This window comes from Herpailurus yagouaroundi, unplaced genomic scaffold (assembly GCF_014898765.1).
Source record: "Herpailurus yagouaroundi ecotype Mexico unplaced genomic scaffold, PumYag 162, whole genome shotgun sequence".
NCBI classification, from domain to species: domain Eukaryota; kingdom Metazoa; phylum Chordata; class Mammalia; order Carnivora; family Felidae; genus Herpailurus; species Herpailurus yagouaroundi.
Window position 1 is genome coordinate 61,279,817 of NW_024412403.1, and position 24,129 is coordinate 61,303,945.

The 24,129-nt window shown below is 44.9% G+C and overlaps 2 protein-coding genes and 1 long non-coding RNA gene across 9 annotated transcripts in view; 1 reads left to right on the top strand and 2 right to left on the bottom strand.

The window, feature by feature from the left end:
• The window catches only part of LOC121036260 (uncharacterized), a 1,637-nt gene extending 1,249 nt beyond the window's left edge, over positions 1–388 (bottom strand). The window contains exon 1 of one of the 2 annotated variants that reach the window (XR_005793294.1): positions 271–388. This is a non-coding gene — a long non-coding RNA (uncharacterized LOC121036260). Of the gene's footprint in view, positions 1–105; positions 217–270 lie in introns of those variants that run through there. The other variant, XR_005793293.1, reaches the window with a different exon arrangement.
• Positions 178–11,988, top strand: ZDHHC23 (zDHHC palmitoyltransferase 23). Of its 3 annotated transcripts, none has more exons than XM_040484549.1 (5): positions 178–288; positions 769–1,040; positions 3,031–3,741; positions 5,228–5,395; positions 7,492–11,988. In XM_040484549.1, the coding sequence occupies exons 2-5, from the start codon at positions 889–891 to the stop codon at positions 7,757–7,759; spliced, it is 1,299 nt and encodes a 432-aa protein (XP_040340483.1). In that variant the 5' UTR covers positions 178–288; positions 769–888; the 3' UTR covers positions 7,760–11,988. The 3 variants fall into 3 exon arrangements, with proteins under 3 accessions (XP_040340483.1, XP_040340485.1, XP_040340484.1); XM_040484551.1 differs by having other exon boundaries at positions 5,237–5,395; XM_040484550.1 differs by lacking the exon at positions 178–288 and adding an exon at positions 369–484.
• Positions 11,989–12,828: 840 nt separating this feature from the next.
• Positions 12,829–24,129, bottom strand: part of CCDC191 (coiled-coil domain containing 191) — a 96,464-nt gene continuing 85,163 nt past the window's right edge. For all 4 annotated transcript variants that reach the window (XM_040484543.1, XM_040484541.1, XM_040484542.1 and 1 more), the window contains one exon: positions 12,829–14,005. In XM_040484543.1, coding sequence (XP_040340477.1) covers positions 13,861–14,005 — 145 coding nt within the window. In that variant the 3' untranslated portion in view covers positions 12,829–13,860. The remainder of the gene's footprint in view (positions 14,006–24,129) is intronic.

Here is a 24,129-nt window from a genome sequence, read left to right on the forward strand (position 1 = left end):
AAGGGGCACCCGGAAGCGCGCGCGGACTTGCCACGCCGAGCCCGGCGGGCAGGGGGGCGGCGGGGAGGCGGGCGCACTGCCCGGGCCGCGGCCGGCTGTGCTCACAGGTGGGCGGCGGCGGCGAATGCGCGGCGGAGCGGAGCCGGGGTCCTCGAGACTCCAGCCGTCACACCGAGAGCCCAGCGGCTCCGAGCTGGGAAGACGCGTCCGCGCCTCGGGAGGAACCGGCCGTTCTCCCCGCCACCTCGGCCTCTTTGGCTGCAGCCGCACCTCGGCCCTGGAGCGCAGGTAACTTCCTTTCCAAGGTCATTCTTCGGGCGGGGCGGCGCTCGCGGCCCGCCCACGTCCTCACGGTCGGCGGAGGCGGGAGAGGGGCGCACTGCGCGGAGCCGGAGCGGTGGGGCTGGACGGCGACTCTGAGCGCTGCGCGGGCGCCTGGTGGCCTCCCCGGAGCCGGCTGCAGACGCCGGCCGCAGCCCCGAGGGTGAGTTTCCACCTGCGCCCAGTCTTTGGGCGGGGACCTCTCGGCCCTCCCCAGCTTGCACCGGCAGGTGAGCGCAGCCGCCCGCGCCCTGGCTGTCCTGGACTGTGTGGTCGGCTGTCACCATGGGAACGGCTGGTGCCCAGACGGCTCCAGCCCTGGTGGGAAGGGACGGTGAACGCGGTTGGGAGCCCTTAGAGCTCCCTGTCTGGCCAAGCCGAGAGAGAAAAGCATGATGAGAACGAGACACCCCCTCCCCCTCTTTCTTCTCATTTTTGATTTCTCAGGCGTTGGCGGATAATCAGAGAGAGGCGTGGATGTGTTTACAAGATGAGTTGTGTTCTTTCCACCTTTACCTTCTGAGGGCTTCTTACCACTCATGGTGACAGGTGGAAATCGTGACACAGATGGGCAGTATGAAGCCAGTGAAGGCAAACAAAGCGGAAGAACCTGAATTGGAGCCCCTGTGCTGCTGCGAGTACATAGATCGAAATGGGGAAAAGAACCACGTGGCTGCCTGTTTGTGCGATTGCCAAGATCTCGATGAAGGGTGCGATAGGTAAGGGCGGAGTGTTTCTTGATGCTGACCCCCTGGCCGTTTTGAGAACTACCATGTATACTTTAAGCTTAGCCATCCACAACACTAGAATTTGCTCCCGATGCTGTTTCCAAGGGTCTGAAATAGTCGTCTTTTATGTCAAGTGTGAGGGTTTTGTAAAGATGAATTATTGGGTAGTGCACAACTGTCTATTCGGCTCAGTTTAGTAGCACGTAATTATTTTTTTCATTTTTAAAGGGAGAAGATGATGGAGAGAACAGGCAAATAAAGGGATAGTGGCAAGTTAAATGTATAAAAAAATAAAGTACAGACCCGCAGAATCCGTACATTTAAAATGAACACATTAGTACCAGAAAGTGCTTACATTCTCAGTGGTCTCAGCATCTAGCGACCAACTACTTGAGGATGGACTGCACCTGGCCACAAAGGGTCTTGAGGGCGGAAGGATCGCTTTCCTGCTGTTGGAACTGGTCTCGCCAGAAGGCCCTCCCTTCCCCCGACTGGCTGTTTTCAGCATGGGCAGCAACACAGTCTTGACCGATATTATTGTATTTGGCTTTTATTTTCACCATTAATCCCCAGTGTTGGAAATTACTATCCAAAAAGATGATTTTTAACATCAGTGAGAAAAATTTTGTGCCCAACAGTAATAACAGGTTTTATCCATTTTCTAAATAATTATATATCTAAAAACTGTTGCCATATGGAAAGCATAATGTGGGAGAAGAATAAGGACGTTTGGGAAGTTGCTTTTCCCTTTAATAATTATATCTGGTTAAAAAAGTCACCACAGAGGAACATTGTTGACTTAGAGCTTGGTGCATCCATCTCGACATGAAAAGTGTTCTTGGGACATTGTAGTTTAGAGCCCTGAAGACCCCATAGTCGTTTTGTAATTTTTCCTTGATAGTGTCTGTAGTCTTTTTTACAGGTGTTTTTAAATGGACTCAGTCTAAAGTCCATACTGAGAAAATGGAGCACTCTGCTTTAATGAATGGAAAAATGATGCTGTTTCCACAACTTCCATCATTTGAGACCACAGCTTTTCCATTAACCTTCCAGCTCTTCCTCTCTCCTAGCCCTTGAGACCTGGGCTGTTGCTGCGTTCTCTCCTTACCTGTCTCTGGAGATAGGCTCCCGGTCTTTCCACTGTCCTGCTGCTCAGTACCACTCCCATGTAGTTATCTCCCCTCAACGTTCAAGGTGTTGCCTTACGTTTCCAAATTGTCTATCTACGGTCAGAGTTATTCCTTGAGCTGATCGTTGTCTTAGGAGCCCAAGTGTGCAAAAAATATGTACAAATACTGCGTGTCCACGAGGCTTAGTCGTTTTTCTCTTACTGGTTTGATCTCCACTCTTAGGCAGCCCCCTGGCCTTGCTGGACAGGTTTACTCCTTGGGCACAGGACAGGTTTGTGCTGTACATGTGCCTCTGCATTGGGCCGCCTCCCTGCCTCCTGTCCCCCCCAGCTCCCCACACCAGTGCCAGCCAGCCGTGGAGATCAGGCGCCGAGCCCACGTTTGTTCAAAGAGACCCATCTAGTGACTCCACCCGGAAGTGTTTACTCTCCTCTGAGCACTCCTTAGTGTTTGCCCACAAGAGTTCATTAGGCGATTTTGCTGCTTTGTCCTGAGATTTCCTGAATTCCCATGTTGTCTTTGCAACTAGATTGTGAATTGTTTTGAGGATCTTAAGTCTCTATACGCCCCCAAACGTAAACAGTACTTGTACAGAATATGTGTGTATTCCTACATATTTGCTTCGTGGAGAAGTGTTTTTTAACTGTTACATTTCTAAATGGTAGCTAGTCTCTTTCATATTAAAAAATGATACGTGATCCGAAAAGCTCATGTTTAGTAGTATAGAAGTAGAATACTTGGCCTTTGGCCCCTTTTATCATTTATCCTGCTGTTTGGCCTACGGTGTTGAGTGTTTATTTTGTTTAGCAAACCCCATGTGAAGTGCCTTCTTTTTGTGCTCTTCTGAATAGATGGATTACATGTAAATCCGTGCAGCCGGAGACTTGTGAAAGAATCATGGATACTATTTCCGATCGCCTCCGAATTCCTTGGCTTAGGGGAGCCAAAAAAGTTAACATTAGCATCATTCCCCCGCTCGTCCTACTGCCCGTCTTCCTCCGCGTGGCTTCCTGGCATTTCCTCCTGGGGGGGGTGGTTTTGACCTCCCTTCCTGTGCTGGCTCTGTGGTACTACTACCTCACTCACAGAAGGAAAGAACAGACTCTGTTTTTCCTGAGCCTTGGACTGTTCTCTCTGGGCTACATGTACTATGTGTTCCTGCAGGAAGTGGTCCCCAAAGGGCGTGTGGGACCCACTCAGCTGGCTCTTCTTACCTGCGGGTTATTTCTGATACTCTTAGCCTTGTACAGAGCCAAGAAGAATCCAGGCTACCTCAGAAATCCAGCAAGCAATGACAGACCTCTAAGCAGCGGCCAGACTGAATGCCTGACCAGAAAAGGGCAGGAGAAGACCAAAGGGTTCCCGGGCGCAGAATCGTCGGGTAGTCTCAACAACCGCACGCTGAAGGATGAGCCTAAGGGCTCTTCCAGGGTGTTGGTTGGAAGCCCTACCAAGGTCAAGGAGGACTGGTGTGCCAAGTGCCAGCTGGTGCGACCAGCCCGGGCGTGGCATTGCCGGATCTGTGGCATCTGTGTGAGGAGAATGGATCATCACTGTGTCTGGTATGTTGGGAAAATCTGGTGGCTTGCAGAGTATAAATTCACGTGAGACTCTAGCTGTGTTTGCTCCTCCTTTGCGCCACCCTAAAATCTCACTCGTTCCCAGCTTTACACCTTGCAGATATTTGTGTGCTGGCATGATATTCCCACTGAGTCACCAGCTTCCCAGTCTCACAGATGTAGTCCCCTCAGTCATTTCCTGAAGGGTGGTGGTGGTGTTGCTACTTTGCTTTTCCCTTCTGAGCTGCCCCTCTGTTACCTTCTCCTTCCTGCAAGAGAAGTATCTGCAGTTGAATGGTATTTTTTAAAAAAAGAAGGGATTGGAATCCGTATAGGCACGTTTCCCTGTGCTGTGCCTTTTGAACACAGAGCTCAAGAAAGTGTTCCCATATTTGTAGGTGACCCTGTCCCCTCACCATCCATCCTTTACCATTCTGATGACTCCTGGTCTGCATTGTTGAGGGAAGGCCCTACCAGGTACCAGGTACCTTCCTGTTTTGTTATTTGTAGAGTGGTGGGCGCTTTTTTTTTTTTTTTTAAGTTTTATTTATTTATTTTGAGACAAAGAGCAGGGAGAGGGCAGAGAGACAGGGAGAGAGAGAATCCAAGCAGACTCAGTGCCATCAGTGCAGAGCCTGACGTGGGGCTTGATCCCACAAACCATGAGATTGTGACCTGAGCGTAGATCGAGAGTCGGACACCCAAGTGACTGAGCCACCTAGGTGCCGTGAAAGTTGGGCTTTTTTGGTACCTTCCAGCTGGCCAGTGCCAAACTAGGACACCCATACTATATGAAGTGCAACTTTTGAAGACAGTGTTGCTGTTTCACTGAGCGAATCTAAAATGGTGTAGTTGATTCTGAATGCTGTAAGTAGTGCGTTTGCTGCTCTGTAGCTCTCGAGGCACTTGTGGTCAGGGAATTACGCTTTTTATGGCTAGGATGCTGAGGATTCTGGTCATGTAGCCTTCCCCCTTGCCCATAGAAGGGGACGTAGGGGAGGAGGAGGGTGCAGCAAGGCCAGGAGGGCTGGGAGTGGACCTCAAGTCTGAAATATTTGCACCAAAAGGAGCAGCAAACAAGGGGCTCTTTGTGAGCAGGGTTTCTGCAGGCCCTCGTACATCTTTAGTCTACACTCCTAGATTCTTACATCTTGTTATGACCTGGAACTATTTGAGGAATTTTTTTTTCCCTTTTAAACAACAAGGCCTCTGTGAACAAATGGTTCCAGAGAAACATTTGGTGATAGTGGCTGTGGGGGAATTGGTCTGCAAACCTTAAACCAGCAGTTTGTTGGCCATAGAGGCAAGGCCCCCCTTCTTTTTCATTGAACTGTACTTGATCTACAACGTTATATTACTTTCAGGTGCACAGCGTAGTGATTCAGCATTTATGTCCATTATGAAATGATCACCATGATGAATCTAGCTACCATCTGTATTGAGAACTTTTTAAAATGTTTGCTTTTTCTTCCCCCTATGCTGTTTTGAGGATAAATAGCTGTGTTGGAGAATCAAATCATCAAGCATTTATACTTGCCCTTTCGATCTTCTTGCTAACCTCGGCGTATGGGATAACACTGACCTTGGACACCATTTGTAGAGATAGAAGTGTCTTCACAGCTCTCTTCTATTGTCCTGGAGTTTACGCAGATTACAGGTGAGATGTGGCTGCCGTAGCACAAAGCCCTGTAGAAGAGGGAACAGATGTTGCCGTTAATGTAAGGGGCTGTGATTTGCTGCCACGTCAGTTTTTAACCAAAACATGGGACAGGTTATCGGATGCCGGGTATCCTTGAAATTGCCAACCGAATTGTGCAGTGGACAGGTGTGTTTCTCTAGGGTGCAGACCGTTGACCCTTACAGACTGAGGAACTAGTACGCTGCAGGGAGGGCTCAGGCAGGGAAGTCCGGAGTCAGATAGATGACCACATGCATGGCCAAGGTAGCAGTAGTGAAACTAAAGCCATAAAGGAGCGGTCCCAGGGTATGTGTGTGGTCTATTTTGTCATAGATTGTCAAGGCAAGACAATCTTGCCTCCCTTTGTTGTGGCTTTCTCATGCTCTTTAGCCCTATCTGGATTTATTGCTTCTGACCCTTTTGTGGTGTGCTCACAATTTCTGTAACATTTCTTTACTTTGTAACCTCCATTGGTTTTTCCTGTTCTACTTTTTAAAATATCACCACTCATGATTACTGTGGTATCTAGGTCACAATTTCCTTTGTTAGGTTGGGGCACATTTATATATTGTGGAGATCTCCATGCTTTGTGGGAAGCCGGGGTTTTGCAGCTTTGGCCACAGCCAGCCCCTCCCCAGAGCGCTGTGGGCCCCCTGCCTGTGTTCTTTGCGTCCTCTCTTCCACCTTTTCCTCTGAGGAGGATGCTGTGTGGGGTCTGTGGTTCCCAGTCTGAGCTAGGACAGCTCTGCCCCATGGTCCTTGTCTGCCTGTCTGTGTCTGTCTTTCTTTCTCTCTTTTTTCTTTTCTTTCTTTCTTCATTTTCGAGAGACAGAGTGTGTGCAGGTAAGGGGCAGAGAGAGAGGGAGACACAGAATCCGAAGCAGGCTCCAGGCTCTGAGCTGTCAGCACAGAGCCTGATGCGGGGCTCAAACCCACGAACTGTGAGATCATGACCTGAGCCAAAGTCGGATGCTTAACAGACTGAGCCACCCAGGCACCCTCCTTTTCTTCTTACTCTTCATTTTCAGAACAATCCCCGCTTTCCCTACATAGTGCCTCTGTGGAGGTATTTGTTTACATTAGTTTGTGGCCAGATGTCCAGTTGCTATTCTCCATCTAGAGGTTTGTGAGCATTAGTAGAATAGATTGGTCCTCCTCCTCAGGGCCAATTCCTTTTCTTTCTGTACTGAGAGTGTTAGTAGGTTGTGAAATGTGGGTGATAAAGTCCCAAAGCAGGGCACGTCTTTGTGTTGCTAAGCATGAGTTTTGTGAGCTTTCTGGGGGCCACTGACATGGAATGAGGAACATGGTCCGCCGTTGGTACTCACCCTCCATACAGGTGCTTCACGTCACCCCATTGAGCCTGGTTTTCCTCATCTCTGGTGAGTTAATCATCTCTGAGTCCCTTTCAGCTTAACAAATGAAGATTCCTTGGGATGGGTTCATTTCCAGCTGACCATTTGCAAATATTTGAAAAGAGTCAACTGGCAGACATTAATCAGTAGCCTCTCTTCGCAGTCTGACTGATGAGCTGAAAGGAGCTTTCTTGTCCAGTGTGATTCTGTTGGCTTGAGGAGGCTGGATTTATAGACATCAGGACCTGTAGCGGTTTGTGTCCATCAATGTTGTACTGATCGTACTGACAAAATGGGGATGCAGGGCCTTAGCACTGTTCCTGCGTTCCCACCCACAGCTTCCTTGAGGATGTTTGTAGCAGTATCTGCTCAGTTAAGAACGATTTTGGAATTGTTCATTCATTCGATAGATTCGGGATGCTGTTCTGTGAGGCACTGTGTTGGTCGCATGGGGGACACCAAATACAAAAACATCCTTGCTACTGTAATACAACATTCTAGAAAAAGAGGCACTGATAATTATAGCATAAAATAGGACATGGGAATAGTTCTGTGTTAAGCATTCTGGTGTCCTGAGGGTGGAAAAGTATCTTCCAATCAGGATAACTGGGGAAGGCACCAGAGTCCTTCATAACGAGTACTGCACGTGTCAAATGTTAGAATGGTGCCACTTACCCACCGAAGAGATTGGTAGTCCTGACCCGCCCTTTCTCCTCCCAGCTCAGCGTTGTCCTTCACCTGTGTGTGGTACTCTGTGATCATCACGGCGGGCATGGCCTACATCTTCCTCATCCAGCTGATAAACATCAGTTACAACGTCACCGAGAGGGAAGTCCAGCAGGCCCTTCGACAGAAGACGGGGCGCCGGCTCCTCTGTGGGCTCATCGTGGACACAGGCCAGTACAACCGGGGCTTCCTGCGGAACTGGTACCAGTTCTCCACCCTGGGTGCCCACCCCTTCCACCACCCTGCCGAGGACATTGTCTGAAGTGCCTTCCGTGTGGCTCTGCGAGGGGCGGCCCCTCCCTCTGCTCCCTCCCATTGTACACTTCAGTGTCCACGCAGGATGTTCGTTTTTATCCCCAGTTTCCTAAAGGCTGTATAGGGCCATGCTCAGGTTTAGACATTGGACTGGGAAGAAATGAAGTTTCCTGACTTCAACCTAAGAGATTTTTTTATTGAAGCAGTAAAAGTAGAGCCATTCTTTTCCAGTCACCTTGTTACCTAACTCAGTCACCATGTGGAAAAGGATGTGGATTGCTAATGCACAGATTGATAGAAGCAGTTCCCATCCATTACTAGGGGAGAAAGAGTTTGGATTAGGGTAGTTTCCAGTCCCTCTTTCAATTCCTGATAGCCATGTGACCCTTAGTTGAGTCACCTCCCCGAGTCTCAGGTTCATCTGTAAAGTGGGGGTACTAGTAGCACCTGCCCTGGCTTACCTCACAGTCGTGAGGGTCATGCGAGGGATGGGGTATGTGGAAAGCACTGGAAAATGACTAAAGCACTCAACAGGTATGAAGTATTATTAGGAAGGTTCGAAGACTGAGAAAACTGTTTATAGATCAGAATACTGAAGCCAAAAGTATCAGAGTAATCCACTTTCAGCTTTTCAGAATGGAAGAAAGATCCTGAAATACCATATTGTACAGTTATGGCAACTTCTCTCTTTGAAGTATTAGACATTAACTACTCAAACGGGGTAGAGGATGACCAGATGGATTTACACGATCTTCTGATCTTGAAGGGACACTTGATAACAGTTACGATTACTGGTCGTGTAGTATATGCTGGTCTTGAATTCAGGTGATGAGTCCTTGTTTTTCATCTTATTTCTTATACATTTATTCTCTTTGGATTTACTCTACATAACTCCAAACTCCAATAGCCATTACTGTTTTTTCCCCTCTTTCCACGCTTCACCTGGGAAGGTGCTAGAGCACTTAGGATGAGGCTGGAAGAGGAGAACAGACACCCTGTGGGGAGCATTTTACCCTCTTTCCTGGGTAGAGTGGCTGGTTACTATCAAGGGCTTGATTTTTTTTTTTTTTTCTCATGTAAGTAATTCAGACACTGTTGTTACAGCACTCAGTTGCAAAAACCAGTCTTCTGGCATTCACAATTCTTCTGGCATGACCTCTCTGAGGAATTGACTGACATCTTCCTACTTGCACATTACTTCTCATTCACCGTTCCCTAGACAAAAGTATCTCACTTGGAGAGAAGAAACAGGGTATATGTGGTTTCCACTGATTAATGGACCACAATTCCTCCCTAGCTCTTCCTAAAATAGTAAGTTGTCTCTTTAATTGTATCTTTAAACTGAAAATGTATAGAAGATTAAATACTTATAGAGAACGGGTCTATTCTGCCATGGAATTAGGATAAGGCGATTTTGGATGGGGAAAATACCATCTTGAATTATTTGGTTTTATACGTGTACTTATTTTGCAATCCCAAAGAAAATTCATGAGTCCTTAAATTTGCTTTGGCTTATAGCTTCATATAGGGGAGATATTGCCAGCTTTCCCCGTCTTTCTGTGCATGCTGCCGTAGTAAGAGGTTTATAAATGTCGAGAGGAAATCCTGCTCCTTCCTGCAACTTTCCTTCTGGAGCTGGCACCGTCCCTGGTTCTGCCATGAAACAAAGCTGTCCTTAAGACACTCACCACATTTTTATATCAGGCTGGTCGCTGCTCTCCCCAGAGATGGATTGTTTAACCAATGAGAGGCTCCGTATTCCCCTGGGACGAGCCAAAGAGCAAGTCTGGGGATGTTAGCAGTCTGTGGTTTCTACAGTGATGCCCTTGCCCTGGCCCAGAGTCAAGCATTCGTTTGGAGTTAACATTGGATCTGATAGGACGGATTCTTTTCTGTGTGAGTTTGAGAGAGTAATGATGTCAGGGACAGCGCATGTGGCCAGAAACCTCTATTTGTCATCTCTTGAACAACAGATGTGTAGGCAACTGATTGTCTAAACAGTTGATGATGGAATTCATAGAAATGTTAGCATAGTCGGTAATTTGAGCCTCTTGCTAAATCTTTAACAACCATCAAAACCAGACACAAAGAGGAGTAGTCCCCCAAAGACCAGGGTCATGTGGGAGGATTGAGAGCGACTGCCATCTTCATAACTGCGCAGCCTTCGAGTTTATCCGCATGGGGCCTCTCAGGCTCCCTCACCTGGCTGGTAGGAACTAAGAGGCTTGTTTTAAGTTCCTCGAGATCTTCATGATTGGTGTTTTTCAGAAGAAAGCTCAAACTTTTGAAAACTTCAGTGGTTGAGTGGGGGTAAAAGCCTACTGAAATATTTGCACCAAAAGGAGCAGCACACAAGGGGCTCTTTGTGAGCAGGGTTTCTGCAGGCCCTCGTACACCTTTAGTCTACACTCCTAGATTCTTACATCTTGTTATGACCTGGAACTATTTGAGGGATTTTTTTTTTTCCCCTTTTAAACGACAAGGCCTCTGTGAACAAATGGTTCCAGAGAAACATTTGGTGATTGTGGCCGTGGGGGAATTGGTCTGCAAACCTATAAACCAGCAGTTTGTTGGCCATAGAGGCAAGGCCCCCCTTCCCATCCTCAGCCTGTTAATGAACACATTGGATATGGAGAGTTATAAATGAGCTTCTATAATCGTGGTCATGCCATTGTGTATCATTCCTAGGGAAGAGAAATGAGTCCATTTGGAGGATTTAAGGGAAAAAGTAGTTAAGGATCGGGATTGCATGAAAGGAGAAAGTCCTTCAGTATTTAAAATGTTTTTTATGATACCCAAAGAGTACTTTGTGGTTACGGCAGAGCCCCCTGAAATGAACTGACCTTTAATAAGCCTTAAGTGAGTTTTAGGGACACTGCTGCTCACCTCACCTCAGCCACCTCTGTGTCTGCTTATGATGCTGGAAATCTTTGCCATTCAAGTAGTGTTGTCCTTTGGTGAATGAAGTAATTGTTATCTTCCACTGTGCCACCTGCCTAGCAGAAAGGCTGCTACAAACTTTCTCTTATGCAATAGTCCTTGGTACTTCTAATATTTTTAGTAAGAGAAAATTTTCTATACTAGAATCTTCCACTGCCAGAAAACAATGCCAGTAAGGTTCGCTGGAATACTGACCATCTGCTTAATAGACTTATTTCCTTTGGGTAGGAAATTAGCTTTTTATTACAAAACTAATACAAGCAAAAATACGACATCTAGAAGCACAGTCTTAACCAGGATGTTTAACAATGTTTTGTGAGCTTTAAGGGTCTCTTTAGATGAGGTAAGTAGGTTTATAGGACTTCATTTGAGCCATATTTTGGTACCCTGAATTTGAAAAAAAGAGAATTTCCTCAAACAAGCATGGGATGGTAGAGACTTTTGCTTGAGGCACCTGTGTGGAATCTGGTTTTCTGCCACGTTATATCAAACACTGCCAAGGTGATGCAGGGGGAGAATGAGAGCTGTGCTTCGTGCTGAATAAAATCCCCTATGTTCTCCCCGGCGTTTGCTGTGGTGAATAGACACTTCTTGCAAAATCAGCTAAATGTAATCTTGTTGCTCACGGGCTGTTAACCTCACTTCAGTCGGCACCAAGTGCTTCACTGTAGTTTTAGCAGCAAAGACCCAGTGGTTAATGGAGACAATTTTCTTAGAGGTTGTGGCCATTTCTGGCTACATTTCCAAGTTGGGCTTTTGACTTCCTGCTACTCCAGCCTTCCTGGTGGCACCTTTACTCCTAGAGAATTCATACTTTAAAGGCAAAGCTTTAAAAGCAGAGCTAGTCTGTTCTGGTTCCCAATGCGACAGACATCCTGTATTTCTTCCCATGGCACCACTGCCAAGACGTCACGTCACAGAACTTGGGAGCTCAACCTGCTCGGGCCTGTGGTCTGGGGGGTTGGGTGGTTTGAGTTGTTGGGGCGGTGGAGCTGTTTCACTTGATTACATTTCTGGGTCTGATGTTAGACTAAAGGACACCCAGGAATGTTTACTATTCAGTGTTTAATGTAACTGGCCCAGCAACGTGCGAGGGGATTCCCGACGCCAACTCTGGAGGCTACAGGCTAAACGTTTTGCACTGTTTTTATACTTGTGTTCATATCCTCTTACCACCTCAGACTCAGACACAAGGCCTTTTAAGTGGAGATTTAAAAAATTACTGCCATTTATGTAAAATAATGTACTGTGACCGAGCTGCTTAAATAGAAAATAAAGTGCTTTCTTTAAGGGAAATGGTGTTTCTTAGTGTGTCTCCTGAACTGTTTTGCTGTAAGGGAAGCCTGTGTCAGAGCTGGGCGGCTGCTTTGGCCACTGAGGGGTCCCCGTCCTGTGACCTAAGTTACCCCTAGCCCTGAACTGTCCTTTTCCTGCTGGTTACATTTTCTAGTTTTATAGGCCAGGCATCCTGCTTATTTGGACATTCTGTCAGCAGTAATATTTCTAATCATGTCTCAGGATAGTCCAGCAAGAAGCAGAGGTCACTGACAAAGTGATTTTCCCGTGTGTCTTTAGAAGGTTCCCGAAATAGGTAAAAAGTCCTCACTGGCCCAGTCACAATATGGGTTGCTAAAGACTCACTGCCTAATTTGATGCTTGAGGTGAAGGAGAAATAAAGGAACGCTTAAGAGAGAAAACCTAAGCTTTATGAGATTTACTTGGGCCCTTGGCATGTTGACTTAAGGGGCTCATCCTTCCTTATCTGCAGGCCTGGCACTGCCCTAAAGTTGATATTTGGCATCTGGGTGCTAATGGTCACCAGGGTTCTGTGCTGCACCACACGCAAGGGTGGTAGAGGGTGATTTGGATGGAAAGAGATTAAGCACGAGTTCGTTTCAGTCCCACTTTCTTTGGTGCCTATTGGTCTTAAAAAGAGTTTTTAGCTGACACCTGCATACTCACATGAAAGGAAAGGATGTGTGGGGACAGGGACTCTGTAGAAGAAATAAAGTTCGGTTGAGGGCGTTTTGTCAGTTCTGAGTAAATCCTCACATGTGTTCCGGAGACAAAGGATGGGGGTGGCTGTGCCGGTGGCACAACAGCACGTCCCTTCTAGGGAGCGAGAGACAACAGCAGTTTCTTGAACAGCAAACGCGGTTTTATTTTACCAGCTTAAAATTTCCAGTTACCAAACAACAGTAGTGACCTCGGAGCTGCAAGGGACCTTCTGGTTTTACTGGGTGCCCTTCTCTATTATACTTAGATTTGTCACAGTAAACCTGTTGTTTGTGAGGAAGTGTTTTTTTCTAGCACATAATTCAGACAGTCCACAGGAGAGCATTTTTCAGTGTTTATAGTCTTCTGCACCTTAAAGGTAAATCCTTCTTTGAATCAGAGAGAAGTATCTCCGTATGTGGATCAAACTGAGCTGAAGACTAGAAGACAGACCGGGTGTATTACCTAGAAGCCGCAGCTGTGAGCATGAACACACACGTTAACAAACTTCCGCATTGCTTCTGATGGAGCCGTTGGCTTTTGGAATCCCCTTCACGCTGGTCAGGATGCTCCAAAGGGAGGGATCTCCGATGCCGCAGTTTCTCTGAAATGAGGGTCCGCTGCCGGCCCTTTGCCACAGCTGCATGGAAGTCCGTCTGATACGTGCTTTTCCATCAGGGGTGGGCAGAAGGATGGGGCCTCACAGCATGTCTGTTGCTGATGCTGACCTTCTAGATAACTGAGCACCTGTGACTCCTTTTCCAAATACTCACTACCTTTAATTTCTATCGAAGGTACATTTGTCAACGACCAATGTTAAACCATAAGGACATGTTTTCCTTCAAAGACTCAGGCAAGCAAACACTTGTCCCCTTTTAAAGTTTATGATGCTAAAAATATATAGGATACATTTGAACAGTTGAACTTTAGACTGTTCTTCTGAATGCTCCTGCTGTGATAAATGCTTTAATGAATTAGCAATCTGAGAAGAGTCAAAGAAGGAAGTTAAAATTCCCCAGATAATTCCTCCAGTCCAAGAAGTATTTGACAGAACACAAAGCAGGCATATGCACATATGTGCGGATGGCCATCCCACACGCCGCACTGCGCGTGCACACCGTCTCCCAGGGACTCCTGGGACACGAGGGCCTGCGTCTGCTGCTGCCACGGGAGTCACGGTGGTGCGGGCATCTGGAAGTCCGGGAGAATTTCAGCTACCTTCCTGCGGAGTTGCTTTCGCCTTTCTTCTTTTATTTTTTCCTCTTTCATAGAGTTTGCAAACTTCTTCCACGTCTGAAATGTGATCCAGAGAATCCTCCTTTAAAAATAAAAAGTAAAAAAAGGTAAAACACCAAGGGAAAAGTTTACTTTCCATCAGTAGAAGAATAATTCTTTGAATAAAATGTTATATAAGAAATACCGAGATCAGAATCGGAATTCAGACAGTGAGAAGTGCTATGAAGAAAATTAAGCAGTGAAACAGGATGGAGTGACTGATGGGTTTTTATTTTTCATCCAGGGGTCAGGGAAACCCTCTCTGAGGTGACATTTGAGTGGAGCACCCAGTAGCCTCTGAAAATGCAGGCCATGAGACATTCCGGGTGATGTGGTCACAGCCTGCACCTTGTGCTCAAGACAGAACCAGTGGACCGAGGGCTCCAGCAGCCAAACACCTCAAGGCAAAGATGCTGGAAACGCAAGTGCAGTACCATAGTCACAGACTGAGTCCCAGGCACTTAGACGTATGGGCATACTTCATTTTATTGCATTTCACAGATAGTGCATTTTTTTTTATAAACTGAAGGTTTATGGCAGCAACCCTGCACTGAGCCAAGTCAGTCGGCTCTGCTTTTCCAATAGCATTTACTTATACTTCGTGTTTCTATGGTGCATGTTGGTAATTCTCACAACATTTCGGGCATTTTCATTATCACAGTATTTGTTATGGTGATCTGGGATCAGTGACCTTTGATACTACCATTGTAACTGGGGCACCACAACCCATGCACAGACAAGGCGGCACACTTAAATGATAAATGTGCGTGTTCTGACTGCTCAACTAGCCGTTTCCCCATCCCTCTCCTTCACCTCAGGCCTCCCTATTCCATGAGACACAACAATATTGAAATGAGGTCAGTTAATAACTGGCCTCCATGTGTTCAAGTGAAAGGAAGAGTCGCATGCCTCTCACTGCAAATCAGAAGCTAGAAATGATGAAGCTTAGTGAGGAAGGCATGTCTAAAGCCAAGAGAAGCCAAAAGCTAGGTGCCTTTTGCCAAATAGCCAAGCTGTGAATGCAAAGGAACAGTTCTTGAAATTAAGATGCTTTTCCAGTGAACACGGGAATACTAGAAAACCAAAACAGCCTTATTGCTGATACGGAGAAAGTCTGACTAGTCTGGATAGAAGATCACACCAACCATGACATTCTCTTCAGCCAAAGCTTAAGCCACAGTAAGGCCCTAACTCAATTCTAGTTAGGCTGACAAGGATGAGGAAGCTGCGGAAGAAAAGTTGGAAGCTAGCAGAAGGTGGTTCCTGAGGTTTAAGGGGAAAATCCTCTCCATGACATAAAAGTGCACAGTGAAGCAGCAGGTGCTGATGTAGAAGGTTATCTGGAAGGTCTAGCTCAGATCAGTCATGAAGGTGGTAGCCATGCTAAACAACAGATTTTCAACGTAGATAAAACAGTCTCATTTTGGAAGAAGACACCATCCAGGATTTTCTTAGAGGAAGTCAGTGCCTGGCTTCAGAGCTTCAAAGCACAGGCTGACTCTCTCGTTAGGAGATAAGGCAAGTGGCGACCTGAAGTTGAAGCCAGTGCTCACTGACCATTCCAAGAACCCTAGGGCCTGTAAGAATTCTGCTAAATCCACTCTGCCTGTGCTCTGTAAACGGGACAACGAAGCCTGGATGGCAGCACATCTGTTAACAGCATGGTTTACTGAATATTTTAAACTCACTGTTGAGATCTATTGCTCAGAAAAAAAGATTCCTGGCAAAATATGACTGCTGACAATGCACTTGGTCGCCCAAGAGCTCTGAAGGAGACGGACAATGAGACTAATGTTTTCATAGCTCTTAACACAACATCCATCTGCAGCCCATAGATCAAGGAGTAATTTTGACTTTCACGTCTTATTACCTAAGAAATACATTTCTTAGGGGCGCCTGGGTGGCTCAGTCGGGTTGAGGATCCAACTCTTGATTTCAGCTCAGGTCATGATCCTAGGGTTGTGGGATCAAGCCCTGCATCGGGCTCTGTGCTGAGTGTGAAACCTTCTTACGATTCTCCCTCTCCCCCTGCCCCTTCCACTTTCTCTCTCTCTTTAAAATAAAAAACAAAAAATAAACATTTCTTAGGGCTGTACCTGCCATAGATAGTGATTCCTCTGATGGATCTGGGCAAAGTAAATTAACCTTCTGGAAAGGAGTCACTATTCTAGAGGTCATTAAGAACATTTGTGATTCACAGGAAGAGATCAAAATATCAGCATTTGCAGGAGTTTGGTAGAAGCTGATTCCAACCCTCTTGGGTGACTTTGTAGGGTTCAAGACTTGAGTGGAGGAAGTAACTGCAGATGGGGTAGAAACAGCAAGAGAACTAGAATCACAAGTGGAGCCTGAAGATGGGACTGAATTGCTGCCATCTCATATAACGCTTTAATGGATGAGGAGTTGCTTCTTATGGATAAGCAGAGAAAGTGGTTTCTTGAGATGGGATCTATCCCTGTAAAGATTCCAAGAAGACTGTTGAAACAACAAAGGATTTGGAATAGGACATAAACTTCGTTGATAAAGCAGTGGCAGGGGATCAGAAGATCGACCCCAATTAAAAAAAAAATTTTTTTAACGCTTACTTATTTTTGAGAGAGAGTGCGTGTGAGCTGCGGAGTTGCAGAGAGAGGGAGACACAGAATCTGAAGCAGGCTCCAGGCTCTGAGCTGTCCGCACAGAGCCCAGCGCGGGGCTCAAACTCCCAAACCGCGAGATCAGGACCTGAGCTGAAGTCAGATGCTCAACTGACTGAGCCATCGACCCCGATTTTAAAAGAAGTTCTGTGGGTAAAATGTTATCAAACAGCATCATGTGCCACAGAGGAAATTGTTTGGGAGGGGAAGAGTCAGTTGATGCAGCAAACTTCACTGTTGTCTTAAGAAATTGCTACAGCCACCCCGGCCTTTACCAACCACCACCCTGATCAGTCAGCAATCAACATTGAGGCAGTTCCTCTACCAGGGAAAAGATTATGACTCCCTAAAAGCTCAGATGATGGTCAGCCTTTTTTAGCAATAAAGTATTTTTAAATAAGGTATGTACATTTTTTTGAAGACATAGAATTCTATTGCATATTTAATAGTTACAGTGTAAACATAACTTTTAGAAGTACTGGGAAACTAAAAAATTCATTTGACTCATTGTGATATTTGCTTTATTGCAGTGGCCTAGAATGGAACCCACAGGATCTCTGAGGTGTGTCTGTATATAGTTTAAAAAGGCCACTGGTAACATCACCTCCAGTAACAAAAACAGCCTTGAATTTCAGTTGAGAAAAGATTCCTGATGTCAATTTCTGGAATCACAGTTTTGGAGGGTCACGTGTTGCAGCTAGGGAGACCTGCAGTGGCCTTTTAGGATAACGCAACTACCTGCACACTGGGAATGAGAAGGTAAGCCAGATGGTCTCCGCCCACACAGGGAGTTAACCTGGTGAACAGATCAGTGCAGTGAGGAGCTACCATGGTGCAGATAAGCACAGGGTGCTCACCAGTCTTGTGGTGAGGAGCATCTGAAATTTTTGAAAGAGAATGAACGAAGTTCTTGTCAGACAAAAGGCTTTTCTAGAAGACGGCATGTCTTGAGTAAAGACAAAGAGGCAAGAACAGCATGGTGTGTAGAAGGAATTACAAATAGAGTTATGTTGTGGAAACAAAAATGCAGAGTAGCTGAGTTTATATTTTCACAACTAGAGGCATAGATGGGATTTATTCTGGCTTCTTGACTCTCTCACAAAACCCTAGAAGGCATCACAGTCCCCATTAGTTCCGTGGCTGATGGTTATTTGCATTTTATCTCCTACTGTTCTGCCCTAATGGAAATGGTCTGCCCCCTCGAGAAAAATCTTCCTAGACTATCTTTGCCTGCATTTATCTTTCTTTCCTCTGAACTCCTCTTACAGCACATGGTCACAATCATTGGTTTGGCACTTATTTATGGTCTGTATGTAAGCATGTATCTATCTACTCTTCATTTTCTGCTGAATTATGGGAGCCAGACACCATGTTATTAGGCATTTTTTGTGCTTGGCAAGTATGTCTTGATAGATGACATGTGCATGTATTGTGTTAACAAATGTGTTGTGAGTCACCAACATAAGAATTCTTAACGTGAGGTCCACAGATTCTTTGACATTTTGTGTAACATTGTATGAGATGTGCATATGCCCATTTCTGGGGGTATAGTAGGTCTGTGACTGTTATTCCTATGAAGGGGCCTATCATTCCAAAATGCTTCAGAGCTACAGTACTGAGGCAATATCAGAAATATAAGTACTTCTCTGTCACTTGTTACAGTCTTTGTTTTAAAGTTTATTTTGGGCGCTTGGGTGGCTCAGTCAGCTAAGCATCTGACTCTTGATTTCAGCTCAGGTCATGATCTCACGGTTCATGAGTTTGAGCCCCATACTGGGCTCTGTGCTGACAGCACATAGCCTGCTTAGGACTCTCTCTCTCCTCCTCTCTCTACCCCTCCCCAGTTTGTGCTCTCTCTCTTTCTCTCTCAAAATAAATAAACAACAAAAAATAAACTATATTTTGTCTGCTGTAAGTATCGCTACCCTGGCTTTCTTTTCACTTCCATTTGCATGATAAATGTTTCTCCACCCCCTCATTTTTTTTTTATTTATATATGAAATTTATTGTCAAATTGGTTTCCATACAACACCCAGTGCTCATCCCAAAAGGTGCCCTCCTCAATACCCATCACCCACCCTCTCCTCCCTCCCACTCCCCATCAACCCTTAGTTTGTTCTCAGTTCTCAACAGTCTCTTATGCTTTGGCTCTCTCCCACTCTAACCTCTTTTTTTTTTTTTTCCTTCCCCTCCCCCATGGGTTCCTGTTAAGTTTCTCAGGATCCACATAAGAGTGAAACCATATGGTATCTGTCTTTCTCTGTATGGCTTATTTCACTTAGCATCACACTCTCCAGTTCCATCCACGTTGCTACAAAAGGCCATGTTTCATTTTTTCTCATTGCCACGTAGTATTCCATAGTGTATATAAACCACAATTTCTTTATCCATTCATCAGTTGATGGACATTTAGGCTCTTTCCATAATTTGGCTATTGTTGAGAGTGCTGCTATGAACATTGGGGTACAAGTGCCCCTATGCATCAGTACTCCTGTGTCCCTTGGATAAATTCCTAGCAGTGCTATTGCTGGGTCATAGGGTAGGTCTATTTTTAATTTTCTGAGGAACCTCCACACTGTTTTCCAGAGTGGCTGCACCAATTTGCATTCCCACCAACAGTGCAAGAGGGTTCCCATTTCTCCACATCCTCTCCAGCATCTATAGTCTCCTGATTTGTTCATTTTGGCCACTCTGACTGGCGTGAGGTGATACCTGAGTGTGGTTTTGATTTGTATTTCCCTGATAAGGAGCGACGCTGAACATCTTTTCATGTGCCTGTTGGCCATCCGGATGTCTTCTTTAGAGAAGTGTCTATTCATGTTTTCTGCCCATTTCTTCACTGGGTTATTTGCTTTTCGGGTGTGGAGTTTGGTGAGCTCTTTATAGATTTTGGATACTAGCCCTTTGTCCGATATGTCATTTGTAATTATCTTTTCCCATTCCGTTGGTTGCCTTTTAGTTTTGTTGGTTGTTTCCTTTGCTGTGCAGAAGCTTTTTATCTTCATAAGGTCCCAGTAATTCACTTTTGCTTTTAATTCCCTTGCCTTTGGGGATGTGTCGAGTAAGAGATTGCTACGGCTGAGGTCAGAGAGGTCTTTTCCTGCTTTCTCCTCTAAGGTTTTGATGGTTTCCTGTCTCACATTCAGGTCCTTGATCCATTTTGAGTTTATTTTTGTGAATGGTGTGAGAAAGTGGTCTAGTTTCAACCTTCTGCATGTTGCTGTCCAGTTCTCCCAGCACCATTTGTTAAAGAGACTGTCTTTTTTCCATTGGATGTTCTTTCCTGCTTTGTCAAAGATGAGTTGGCCATACGTTTGTGGGTCTAGTTCTGGGGTTTCTATTCTATTCCATTGGTTTATGTGTCTGTTTTTGTGCCAATACCATGCTGTCTTGATGATGACAGCTTTGTAGTAGAGGCTAAAGTCTGGGATTGTGATGCCTCCTGCTTTGGTCTTCTTCTTCAAAATTACTTTGGCTATTCGGGGGCTTTTGTGGTTCCATATGAATTTTAGGATTGCTTGTTCTAGTTTCGAGAAGAATGCTGGTGCAATTTTGATTGGGATTGCATTGAATGTGTAGATAGCTTTGGGTAGTATTGACATTTTGACAATATTTATTCTTCCAATCCATGAGCAGGGAATGTCTTTCCATTTCTTTAAATCTTCTTCAATTACCTTCATAAGCTTTCTATAGTTTTCAGCATACAGATCCTTTACATCTTTGGTTAGATTTATTCCTAGGTATTTTATGCTTCTTGGTGCAATTGTGAATGGGATCAGTTTCTTTATTTGTCTTTCTGTTGCTTCATTGTTAGTGTATAAGAATGCAACTGATTTCTGTACATTGATTTTGTATCCTGCAACTTTGCTGAATTCATGTATCAGTTCTAGCAGACTTTTGGTGGAGTCTGTCGGATTTTCCATGTATAATATCATGTCATCTGCAAAAAGCGAAAGCTTGACTTCATCTTTGCCAATTTGGATGCCTTTGATTTCCTGTTGTTGTCTGATTGCTGATGCTAGAACTTCCAGCACTATGTTAAACAACAGTGGTGAGAGTGGGCATCCCTATCGTGTTCCTGATCTCAGGGAAAAAGCTCTCAGTTTTTCCCCGTTGAGGATGATGTTAGCTGTGGGCTTTTCATAAATGGCTTTTATGATCTTTAAGTATGTTCCTTCTATCCCGACTTTCTCAAGGGTTTTTATTAAGAAAGGGTGCTGGATTTTGTCAAAGGCCTTTTCTGCATCGATTGACAGGATCATATGGTTTTTCTCTTTTTTTTTGTTAATGTGATGTATCACGTTGATTGATTTGCGAATGTTGAACCAGCCCTGCATCCCAGGAATGAATCCCACTTGATCATGGTGAATAATTCTTTTTATATGCCGTTGAATTCGATTTGCTAGTATCTTATTGAGAATTTTGGCATCCATATTCATCAGGGATATTGGCCTGTAGTTCTCTTTTTTTACTGGGTCTCTGTCTGGTTTAGGAATCAAAGTAATACTGGCTTCATAGAATGAGTCTGGAAGTTTTCCTTCCCTTTCTATTTCTTGGAATAGCTTGAGAAGGATAGGTATTATCTCTGCTTTAAATGTCTGGTAGAACTCCCCTGGGAAGCCATCTGGTCCTGGACTCTTATTTGTTGGGAGATTTTTGATAACCGATTCAATTTCTTCGCTGGTGATGGGTCTGTTCAAGCTTTCTATTTCCTCCTGATTGAGTTTTGGAAGAGTGTGGGTGTTCAGGAATTTGTCCATTTCTTCCAGGTTGTCCAATTTGTTGGCATATAATTTTTCATAGTATTCCCTGATAATTGTTTGTATCTCTGAGGGATTGGTTGTAATAATTCCATTTTCATTCATGATTTTATCTATTTGGGTCATCTCCCTTTTCTTTTTGAGAAGCCTGGCTAGAGGTTTGTCAATTTTGTTTATTTTTTCAAAAAACCAACTCTTGGTTTCGTTGATCTGCTCTACAGTTTTTTTAGATTCTATATTGTTTATTTCTGCTCTGATCTTTATTATTTCTCTTCTTCTGCTGGGTTTAGGGTGTCTTTGCTGTTCTGCTTCTATTTCCTTTAGGTGTGCTGTTAGATTTTGTATTTGGGATTTTTCTTGTTTCTTGAGATAGCCCTGGATTGCAATGTATTTTCCTCTCAGGACTGCCTTCACTGCGTCCCAAAGCGTTTGGATTGTTGTATTTTCATTTTCGTTTGTTTCCATATATTTTTTAATTTCTTCTCTAATTGCCTGGTTGACCCACTCATTCGTTAGTAGGGTGTTCTTTTTTTTTTTTTTTTTTAATTTTTTTTTTTTCAACGTTTATTTATTTTTGGGACAGAGAGAGAGAGCATGAACGGGGGAGGGGCAGAGAGAGAGGGAGACACAGAATCGGAAACAGGCTCCAGGCTCCGAGCCATCAGCCCAGAGCCCGACGCGGGGCTCGAACTCACAGACCGCGAGATCGTGACCTGGCTGAAGTCGGACGCTTAACCGACTGCGCCACCCAGGCGCCCCAGTAGGGTGTTCTTTAACCTCCATGCTTTTGGAGGTTTTCCAGACTTTTTTCTGTGGTTGATTTCAAGCTTCATAGCATTGTGGTCTGAAAGTATGCATGGTATGATTTCAATTCTTGTAAACTTATGAAGGGCTGTTTTGTGACCCAGTATATGATCTATCTTGGAGAACGTTCCATGTGCACTCGAGAAGAAAGTATATTCTGTTGCTTTGGGATGCAGAGTTCTAAATATATCTGTCAAGTCCATCTGCTCCAATGTGTCATTCAGGGCCCTTGTTTCTTTATTGACCGTGTGTCTAGATGATCTATCCATTTCTGTAAGTGGGGTGTTAAAGTCCCCTGCAATTACCACATTCTTCTCAATAAGGTTGCTTATGTTTATGAGTAATTGTTTTATATATTTGGGCGCTCCGGTATTCGGCGCATAGACATTTATAATTGTTAGCTCTTCCTGATGGATAGACCCTGTCACTATTATATAATGTCCTTCTTCATCTCTTGTGACAGCCTTTAATTTAAAGTCTAGTTTGTCTGATATAAGTATGGCTACTCCAGCTTTCTTTTGGCTTCCAGTAGCATGATAAATAGTTCTCCATCCCCTCACTCTCAATCTAAAGGTGTCCTCAGGTATAAAATGAGTCTCTTGTAGACAGCAAATAGATGGGTCTTGTTTTTTTATCCATTCTGATACCCTATGTCTTTTGTTTGGCGCATTTAATCCATTTGCATTCAGTGTTATTATAGAAAGATATGGGTTTAGAGTCCTTGTGATGTCTGTATGTTTTATGCTTGTAGTGATGTCTCTGGTACTTTGTCTCACAGGGTCCCCCTTAGGATCTCTTGTAGGGCTGGCTTAGTGGTGACAAATTCCTTCAGTTTTTGTTTGTTTGGGAAGACCTTTATCTCTCCTTCTATTCTAAATGACAGGCTTGCTGGATAAAGGATTCTCGGCTGCATATTTTTTCTGTCTAGCACACTGAAAATCTCGTGCCAACTCTTTCTGGCCTGCCAAGTTTCAAAAGAGAGATCAGTCACGAGTCTTGTAGGTCTCCCTTTATATGTGAGGGCACGTTTACCCCTGGCTGCTTTCAGAATTTTCTCTTTATCCTTGTATTTTGCCAGTTTCACTATGATATGTCGTGCAGAAGATCAATTCAAGTTACATCTGAAGGGAGTTCTCTGTGCCTCTTGGATTTCAATGCCTTTTTCCTTCCCCAGTTCCGGGAAGTTCTCAGCTATTATTTCTTCAAGTACCCCTTCAGCACCTTTCCCTCTCTCTTCCTCCTCTGGGATACCAATTATGCGTATATTATTTCTTTTTAGTGCATCACTTAGTTCTCTAATTTTCCCCTCATACTCCTGGATTTTTTTATCTCTCTTTTTCTCAGCCTCCTCTTTTTCCATAACTTTATCTTCTAGTTCACCTATTCTCTCCTCTGCCTCTTCAATCCGAGCCGTGGTGGTTTCCATTTTGTTATGCATTTCGTTTAAAGCGTTTTTCAGCTCCTCGTGACTGTTCCTTAGTCCCTTGATCTCTGTAGCAAGAGATTCTCTGCTGTCAGCTATACTGTTTTCAAGCCCAGCGATTAATTTTATGACTATTATTCTAAATTCACTTTCTGTTATATTATTTAAATCCTTTTTGATCAGCTCATTAGCTGTTGTTATTTCCTGGAGATTCTTCTGAGGGGAATTCTTCCGCTTGGTCATTTTGGATAGTCCCTGGCGTGGTGAGGACCTGCAGGGCACTTCCCCTGTGCTGTGGTGTATAACTGGAGTTGGTGGGCGGAGCCGCAGTCAGACCTGATGTCTGTCCCCGGCCCACCGCTGGGGCCACAGTCAGACTGGTGCGTGCCTTCTCTTCCCCTCTCCTAGGGGCGGGATTCACTGTGGGGTGGGGTGGGGTGGCCTGTCTGGGCTACTTGCACACTGCCAGGCTTGTGATGCTGGGGATCTGGCGTCTTAGCTGGGGTGGGTAGGCAAGGTGCACAGGGGCAGGAGGGGCAGGCTT